The sequence below is a fragment of the Palaemon carinicauda genome, chromosome 8, assembly GCF_036898095.1.
Source record: "Palaemon carinicauda isolate YSFRI2023 chromosome 8, ASM3689809v2, whole genome shotgun sequence".
Taxonomy (NCBI): Eukaryota; Metazoa; Arthropoda; class Malacostraca; order Decapoda; family Palaemonidae; genus Palaemon; species Palaemon carinicauda.
Window position 1 is genome coordinate 153413162 of NC_090732.1, and position 10000 is coordinate 153423161.

At 32.8% G+C, this 10000-nt stretch overlaps 1 protein-coding gene across 1 annotated transcript in view; it reads right to left on the bottom strand.

The window, feature by feature from the left end:
* Positions 1 to 4045: 4045 nt before the first annotated feature.
* Positions 4046 to 10000, bottom strand: part of LOC137646031 (innexin inx3-like) — a 6006-nt gene continuing 51 nt past the window's right edge. The window contains exons 1-7 of the mRNA XM_068379162.1: positions 9895 to 10000; positions 9241 to 9491; positions 8231 to 8313; positions 7515 to 7645; positions 6716 to 6869; positions 5612 to 5824; positions 4046 to 4889 (exon numbers count right to left, since the gene is read on the bottom strand). The exon at positions 9895 to 10000 is cut by the window's right edge and continues 51 nt beyond it. Of these exons, the coding sequence (XP_068235263.1) occupies positions 4575 to 4889; positions 5612 to 5824; positions 6716 to 6869; positions 7515 to 7645; positions 8231 to 8313; positions 9241 to 9490 (1146 nt within the window). The 5' untranslated portion in view covers position 9491; positions 9895 to 10000 and the 3' untranslated portion in view covers positions 4046 to 4574. The remainder of the gene's footprint in view (positions 4890 to 5611; positions 5825 to 6715; positions 6870 to 7514; positions 7646 to 8230; positions 8314 to 9240; positions 9492 to 9894) is intronic.

The following is a 10000-nucleotide window of genomic DNA, read 5'->3' on the forward strand; positions in this document are numbered from 1 at the left end:
TTTGGTTGATGGTTTATGTTCTATAAAGTAGAAATAACGAGATTACTGATGTGACTTTTGTAAAGGATATGGCTCATTATTACGTCATGTTCTAAGTTAAAATTTGCGGTACCGACTGACGAGATATTTCATGCTTACGTAGAAAAAGAGAGAATTTTTTTTTTAATCTAATTTTGTTTTATTCATCTTTACATTTATTCTAAAGCAAATGGAATTATGAAAAAAATTATGGGACATTGTTGGTTGATAGTGAGATAGATAAATGGTCAATGAAAGGATTTTCCTAATATTCTATAACCGAAAATACCGATTCCTCCTCGCAATAAATGCAATGTTCGTCACTAATTTCATCTGTTTGGCGGTTGATAGTCCTCATCAGCAAAACATATATTTATTATTATTCATCAGGCTTCAATGTTCCATTATACGAATATCAATTTTGCAGTGAAAGAATTAAGAGAACGTGAAATTTCATCGGCTATGCTGGGTTTTAGGACCAAAGTACGTAAGGAAAGTTTGTACTTATGTACGCTAAGAATAAAGCTCGTTTGAAAAAGTACTTATGCAAATGTTCGTACACTAAAGTATGTACGCAGATTTTTGTATGGTATATAGTACGTCTATAACATTTTCATAACAATGGAAATACGTCGGCACAGAATTTCATTAAAAAAAAAAAAAAAAAAAAAAAAAAAAGGTTTGGAAAAATCTCGTGTGAAACTTTTCGTAAATAAAGAGTTGGTCAGGAATGAAGTTCCTCTGATAAAAATTATTATGCACCTAATTAGATAAGGTAAGTTGACTCATTTGTGTTATTCACATTTAAGATAGTAGTGGATGAAAGACCCGTGTGTACTGCTGAGCAAAATTAATCGTGGGTTCAAAGCAGTGACTTTATCATCTTAGTTTCGGGCTTTGAAATTTTTTTAACTGCTGCTATATAGTAGGTATTTTTTTTTTTTTTTTTACATGAGAATCTCCCGATAGATATTTTCTCATGGGATACAACACGGAGAGAGTTTCCCGCCAAGTGATATTTGAGTTCTTTATCTTTCTGTGCAATGATCCGTTGCTTTCAAAATAAACTTGATTGAACTTTATCCTTATGATGCTCCATAACAGTAAGGGTTCCAACGAAAAAATTTTATTTGCATCAGTTTCTTTTCTAGACTCAAGTAAAAAGAACAATGATGTCATTAGAAAACCTCCATTGGTGATTTTTTAATGATGGCATAAGTTCTTCACTTTGGGAAGAGAAGAGAATCGGAAGTGGGAAGGATTTACTTAGTGGAAGCCATACTGGAAATTATGGACTATCATAAGGATAAAACTAGTTCAATCCAGTTCTGAAAACAACAGACCATTACACAAAGAAAGGCGCAGAACTCAACAAACACTTGACGGGAAACTTGTCACGTCCTTTCTTTGTTATTCTTGGGGACATGTTACCCCTCTTTTAGGGTTTCTAGAAAACCTTGGATGGCAGAGCTTTTTCTAGATAGAGCCTTTTCTAGAGAGAAAGATATGCTTCTTGGAATACATTTTCCGTAGTATGTTTTTCATAAAAAAAAAATGTCAAAAGCAAAAGAATATCTAATCGAGATAGTATTTTTCTTGTATCATGACCATGATTATTTTAATTTTAGTCAATATTATAGGTGTTGAGCTCTCTGGAAAGTGATTATATATTAAGAGCCATTATAAAAGGATTTTCAGCAAGTAGGCCTACAAAAAGAACACGTAATCTGCAGAGCGTATAACTTCGCCAAGGTCTCTTATTTATGTTTGATTAACACTTACTTTCTATTACTGGTCAACGAATCTGGGATTTTATTACACATCATACAAATAATGCATTATTTTAGAATCACACACTTTAGTATGCCCACTAAATATGAAAATCGTTTTTTTTTTTTTTTTTTTTTTTTTTTTTTTTTTTTTTTTTTTTTTTGACAAAAGAAAGATGAAATACCCTTCTTTCACTCTGAATTTCTGGGGAAATTTACGTTTCATTCATCCTCACCTGCTGAATTATTCAATTCAACTAAAAAGGACATGAAAAGAGTTAGCGATTTAAATGTTTAAGGCAAAAAGTTACATGAAAGTCAAATCATAATTTGCGTCTTAAACATTCTGATAACGGGCTTTCCAACAACCAACTTAGATTATGTGGAAGGTAAAACTTAATTCTCTCTCTCTCTCTCTCTCTCTCTCTCTCTCTCTCTCTCTCTCTCTCTCTCTCTCTCTCTCTCTCTATATATATATATATATATATATATATATATATATATATATATATAGATAGATAGATAGATAGATAGATAGATAGATAAAACTTTTCAGTTCTATATCCTGAAATAAACCCTGAATTTGCCTTGGAAATCATCACGGGTAAGTGTTTGAAAACACGTTTGTCATGGTTTCTGGCACCAAATATTGGATCTTAAACGTATTACCTTTTTACTTCTCTCTCTCTCTCTCTCTCTCTCTCTCTCTCTCTCTCTCTCTCTCTCTCTCTCTCTCTCTCACACACACATAGTGTTTAGCTGTTATAATGTTATTGTTCACTAGCATGACATATATCACGATGCCTGATGTGCTCACCTAAGTGAACTAATACTTTAGGGCGTTTCCTCGAATCGTGTGGTGAATGATATTCAGTTAAATGAACATTACGAAGAGAAAGTGCCACCCCACACCCCCTGGGTGGCTAAAAGAAATAAATATAAATCGCAAGAATTCGATAAAAGTTCACAGGCTTTATAAGCACTTTCTTTATAACCTTTCCTTAATTATCATTATTATTATTACTAGTTAAGCTACAACCCTAGTTGGTAAAGCACATAAGCCCATGGCCCCCAACAGGGAAAAATATCCCAGAGAGGAAAGGAAATAAGGAAATAGATAAACTATATGAGAAGTAATGAACAATTGAAATAAAGTATTTTAAGGAAAGTAACATTAAAACAGATCTCTCATATAAAAACTATAAAAAGAGGCTTATTCAGCCTGTTCAACTAAAAACATTTGCTGTAAGTTTGAACTTTTGAAGTTCCACAGAATTTCTATCACACTAAATCAAATCAAGAAAATAATACAAATCTGTTGAGGTTTATTTGCATACTTTTATTTCATCATAAAGTATATAAAATCGTTAATAAATCTTACACTTGGAGTGAATGATAAAATGGTAACTGAGAAGGACATTCATTCCAAATGTATAATTAATAAAAAGATATAAAATATTATATAATTTCTATTTCCTCGCAAAGTGTATAACATAGTCAATAAATTTTACACATAGAAGGAATAATAAAATGGGTATTAAGAAGAATATTCCAAAGGTATCTTTAGTAAAAAAAAAAATATAAAGAAATGATAGAACTAGAAAAAAAAATACCTTTGATTTAACAAACAAAACCTTGAATGGCTTATGTTTTGCCACTTCAAGAATTAAAGTAATCTTTGAAACTATTCATTCAATTCTTTATATAAAATGCAAATGAAAAATATGTATTTTTTTTTATTGCTATATGTCTCCATCACCGCTTATTGGAATATGAACTTGAGAAATATTCTTGAAGTAAACAAGAAGAATTATATATTACAGGTACATATATATATACATTATATACATATATATATATATATATATATATATATATATATATATATATATATATATATATATATATATATAAATATATAAATATATATATATATATATATATATATATATATATATATATATATATATATATATATATATATATGTGTGTGTGTGTGTGTGTGTGTGTGTGTGTGTGAGTGTGCGTGTGTGTGTGGATGTGTGTGTATGCGTTTATATGTCTGTGCTCATTTATACGTGTTTGTATGTATGTACATTATATTCGTAAAATTACCTCACAGACTGATTTCATTCATCCTAATGATAAAATGATTCATGAAGTTATTACGAAAATACAATGTTATACAAATATTTTCTTATATCCACAGTGGTTACTAGATTTTTAAAGGATGTAAAATCCAATTTAAAACTAGGTAGCAATATCATACAAACATTTATTAAACTTAGAATACATTTCAATTAAAGATATATTTTCTATTCTTTGGATAAAACTCGTAATGTATTTTACATATGCAAATGTCGAGGATGCGAGCAACCAGATACCCTTTTATAACCCATATTGTTAAAAATTTGCATTAAAAAAACGGCAAATGTCTGGCAACATTTATCCCAGGATTTTTTTTACCGTTTAAAAACAGAAATATTGAAGTAAAAGAGTGATATGGCGGTCATCAAACTGTAAATGATAATAACAAAGTAAGGTAAAATTACGATCGCCTGTGTCTTACTGAAATACTGTTGACGACAGTATATTTTACGGATAATTTCCGATTAAAATTACGGTTTTTTTCTTAACAGTGCAGGCTAGGAAGGCTGTAAGAATCAGGAACATATAAAGCAGGAAGGACATTCCAAAGCTTGACGGAGGAAGTAAATAATCAAATGGCCATTGTTAAAGTAATAGTTATAACTTTAGGAACTGTTTTAGTTAATAGCAATTGTCGCTTTAAATGGAAGTCTCGTCTTCCTCCATTTCCATTTCCATCCTCTTCTTGCGCTCAGCGGGATCTTCTTCGTCGGGCTCCAGATGTCTGTAGGCGCCATTGGCATTGGGATCATCGCTCAAAATGGAGTCCTTCAGGACATCCCTGAAAGTAATTGCATCTAGGTTCTTCACGAGGATACTTAAAAGGCAGAAATCTCCCAAGCTCAGGCGCTGGATGGACTTTTCCATCAAATGGCTGGATTCCAGTTTGCCTCTCTGCTCCAACACGTGAACCCTCAACGAAGGGGCGAAAGAGATGACCAGGAGATACACGAGCTGCAGAAGAAAAGATAGGTTATTATAATAAGTTTGAAATTATATAGGAATGTTGATACTTTATATTTCTAACACTCTTTACTACAAATTATATAAAAATTCAAGTTTCATCATTCCGAGTCATTGGATCTTATCTTATTTACTGTTCAAATATTAATCAACCTTGAGGTAGGCCTGTGTAATATAACTTGATGAATTGAAATTACTACTTAGATACTGAAATTGTCTAGAAAAAAAAATAAGGATGTGATTTTCAATTATTTCAGGATAATGAGTCATCACTATTCATTTTTTTATTGATTAATTTTCCTATCTGCTGATGTTCCTTGGAAAACTATTATATACGAACGTGAACGGGGTATATTATACTTGGCTGCCCACTAGGAAGAGAGAGGAGGCAACCTGATTTAAAAACAAATCATATTTCCTTGGAACTACGGTATTTATATCATAACTAAAAACATTTTGTAAATATTATGGGATCTAAGGGACACATACACCAATTATGTACATTGAGATACCTAAATGACCTCACACATTCTTAATATTCTACCACATTTTTGTTTTAAATTCTGAGAAAAAATGAACTAATCGATATTTTTAGCTGATAGTAAAGGTGATTGAAAGAAGGGTGAGGACAGTTAGCTAACTAACTATAGTAGGAAATAATTTGGAATGTTAAGAGTAACAACCCGAACTGAGACATCGTAAAAGGATCCTACCCTTATGCTAGTGATGGTGGCCAGGATGACGAACCAGAACCACAGGATGACGAAGACTTTCTCGTTGAGGATATTCTGGGGCAGGATGCACAGAGGCTGCTTCACGGTGATCGTTCCAGACGGTCCAAAGGATTTGTACGTGCATTTGGTCACCTTAGGGAACACATTCCGGAATGGGTCATCGTCCGTCTCGTCGATGATGTATCCTAAGACCTGAAGGATAATTCATCGATAGTTCGTCATTAGTATTCATAGTGTTTTAGGATGTAAACATTGTAAACACATTCTTTTGAAATACTTGACAAGCCTTCATACTGATTAAGATCATTTTAAGATAGTTCGTTTGCATTAGTTATGTTGCAAATCAGCTAGAAAGTCCTCAATTCACATCCTTGATAGGTTCCAAGAAGCTGTTTGTAAATCGAGTTTTGTTCCATTTTCGCCTATAGTCCATTTCTTTTAGCGAGGCAGATTTACACCGACTTGCAGCGGTGCCCCTTTAGCTCGGAAAAGTTTCCTGATCGCTTATTGGTTGGACATGATCATTCTAACCAATCAGCGATCAGCAAACTTTTCCGAGCTAAAAGGGCACCGCTGCGAGTCGGTGCAAATCTGCCTCGCTAAAAGAAATGGACTATAGTTAGACGTCACGTAACTCACACGCCTATGATTTTCAACTGCAAACGTCAATAAATAGTCCATTTTCATATAGCAAATGTCACCTTGTTTACTGCATTAAATGATATATTTTTTATTACAGTATCCTATTATGAGCTTTTGATACAATATATTCATTATGAACTTTTAATACAATATATTTATTATGATCTTTTGATACAATATATTCATTATGAACTTTTGATACAATATATTCATTATGAACTTTTGATACAATATATTCATTATGAACTTTTTATACACTATATTCATTATGAACTTTTGATACAATATACGCCTTATAATTTCAGTTAGATTTATGTTTGTATCTCTGATTAATTGTAAGTCGAGTGATTGTAAGTCGAATGTTAGTAAGTTGAGGACCTTCTCTATTCTGAAAGAAATGATAAACTACAGACGAGGCTGAAAATGATTAGACGAACTTACATCAGTGCCGTAAGTCATGTAGGCGCCACCGAAGAAGGCGTCCAACAAGATAATCTGACCGATGACGTTCACCAGGTTGAGGAACTCGCAGAATATGTAGGGGATTCCGTACTTGAAGTTGCAACCTCTGGTGTTTTTGGAAACCTTCATATATCTGTTGAAATATCAAAGAAAAATAACCTTTATTTTTACCGAAGTTGGGGCTTTTGATTAGTATCATTATTACTACTTGCTAAGCTACAACCTTGTTGGAAAAGAGGGATGTTATAAACCCAAGGGCTACAACAGGGAAAATAGCCCAGGGAGAAAATAATGTGCCTTAGTGTACCCCCAAGCAAGATAACTCTAACCCAAGGCAGTGCAAAACCATGGTACAAAGTATGGTACTACCCAAGACTACAGAATAATGCCTTGATAACTACCAATCATTCGTTAATTCATTCTGATAACAATTAGACACAATGGTTTGATAATTTCCAATCATTCATTAATTCATTCTGATAACAATTAGACATAATGGTTTGATAATTTCCAATCATTCATTAATTCATTCTGATAACAATTAGACATAATGGTTTGATAATTTCCAATCATTCATTAATTCATTCTAATAACAATTAGCCATAATGGTTTTATAATTTCCAATCATTCATTAATTCATTCTGATAACAATTAGATACTAAGCCATAAAGGAAGGAACATGAACAAAACAAATGGCATTCCAGAAGTTAATGAAGGTATATAAACAAAGTCAGAGCAATCCTATGCATAAAGTTAAATGTATCGACGTGACACCCACTTGACGATATTGTCTCTCTTCTGAACGATGTCGGGATCCATCGTATGCCGGTGGAGTCCCTGCAGGAGTAGCTGAACGGTCTTGGCCTCCCACGATTTCCACACAAGATGAGGAACGTAGAAGAGACATCCCTGCAAGAAGGAAACCAGCAGTAGTAGTAATATGGGTTTTAGTTCCTATCATTGATCAAATCAATTATCATTATTATTATTATTATTATTATTATTATTATTATTATTATTATTATTATTATTATTATTATTATTATTATTATTATTGTTGTTGTTGTTGTTGTTGTTGTTGTTGTTGTTATTATTATCATTAGCTATATCGTCTCTCCCATTGAAAATAACTCGTTCTGTAAAATTTCCTGTCAAAATACAGTGCAAGGTAATAATTTCAATCAATAAACAGTGATTCAATTCCAACAAAATATCAGTGGACACAATATTCTAAGCCGTATTATTATTATCATTATTATTATAATAATAATAATAATAATAATAATTATTATTATTATTATTATTATTATTATTATTATTATTATTATTATTATTAGCTAAGCTACAACCCTAGTTGGAAAATCAAGATCCTATAACCCAAAGGGCCCCAAGAGAGATAAATATCCCTGTGATGAAAGTAAATAAGTAAATAAACAAACTATAAGAGAAGCATTGAATATAAAAAAAAAAAAAAAAAAAATTTATTATACATACCATGAAGAAGAGGACGAACGGAACCCACTGATAATACGCATGGTAGGTCTGTTCATGGTGCCCAGCATGGTTCCCCAGCCCAGCTGTTTTGCAAAACGAAAATAATACAAAATTAGAAGGTTGATATTAATTATCAACTGAAGAATTAGGACAATAATCTGTCATTTTTTTATATTTTCCTTGTGGTTCTCATTTAATGAGAACTTTGATAAAGTAAATTTTAATAAAGAATTTTTTGAGGATATAGATATTTTTTACAAATTAAAGTTTTTAGATGTATGAGAATGATTTATAGGCCATCGTAACATAATTGAGTCCCAGCAGTTTATTTATTATAAATTCGTAAGATTACACCGTCTTACTAACTATAACGTAAATTGATATTATTTTATAAGAACTTTATTTACCAAAACGATAGAAATTTTGTAGGTAAGTAGCCAGATATGACAATATATTGTGATTTTAGGCAACCGTACAACTAGAACTTGTTAACTTCTCTCAGACCAATCAATGTTTTGTTTCGATATTTGTTTCACTATTCTGGTTTATATGTTTATGCTAGTTTTTTTTTTTTTTTTACTGATCATTTGTTCAATTAATCTACCTGGTTTTCTCTTTCTAATCAGATTTATAAGGTTGAAATTATCCACTGTAGGGTATGGATAATTTCCCCACCGGACATTTTCCGCACTAGCTAAGTACACTGATGGGCAGTTTCCCCTCCTAGTATATTATAAGCACAAAACTCTTGAATTAGTAAACTAAAAATGGAAACTTCCCCGTCCATTTCCCAGCCAAATAACCAGTTTATCATATTCCATGTGGGGAAAAAGGACCCTATACTATACAGGTTGGGGAAGATGTCCGGTGGGGAAAATGTCCTGGATCCATTGACTGTAGGCCTAATCATATGCGGTCATAGTTACACCACACCAAATCCATATGTATAATAATTCACTAATCATCTACTAATCGATGTGAAATTTACTCGGAGCTCGAGTAAAACCTACTTGTGGTATTGATGGTGAAAGTCGACGTAATCCAGCAATAGGTGTTGATGGGTTTGATGACAGGTAGTCCTCCGTCAGTACACTGAATAGGGTCTCCTATGTATTCGGAAGCGGCGACGAGGGCGCAGGCGATGAAGAGGACCGAGGTCGTGAGCTGGTAATGCAATCGAAACACAGAACTATCGATATTCGTATGAGCGAGTTTGAGCTTCACAAGCCCGGCCAGGGACGAGAAGATAGCTAACACCATCCTGAAGAAAAGGGAGAAGAAGAAGAAAAGAGCTTAGCACTAGTAGAGGATGTTGAGTATTGGGAGTCATAAATTACGTTAACATATATAAAAAAATAATTGTTTTATTTGTACATCAACATACATAAAAAATAAGACCTTTTGGAATATAAGCCTCATAATTACAAGGGGTACACAAAGAAATGGTCTTCATAAGTCTTCGAGGGATGATAAAAGGACTCTCCACAATCCTAAGGATAATGTGGCTTATGAAATTTCAAATACAATTAAGATGTACACAAATGCTTAAAATACCTTCCACGGTCTGTTCAGAATGTCAACGGCCACTGTAAAAACTTTCACCACAACAGAGCCTATATATCACTGATATTCCAACATATCAGAAAACTAGATGAAGAACTAACCTCTGTGATCTTAGTCTTTCCCAGTAGAAAAGAAAGCAACACCTTCAGCAGAGACTATAATGACGACCTCCAAATTGGCACCTGCCGACCACTACAGAGGCACTCT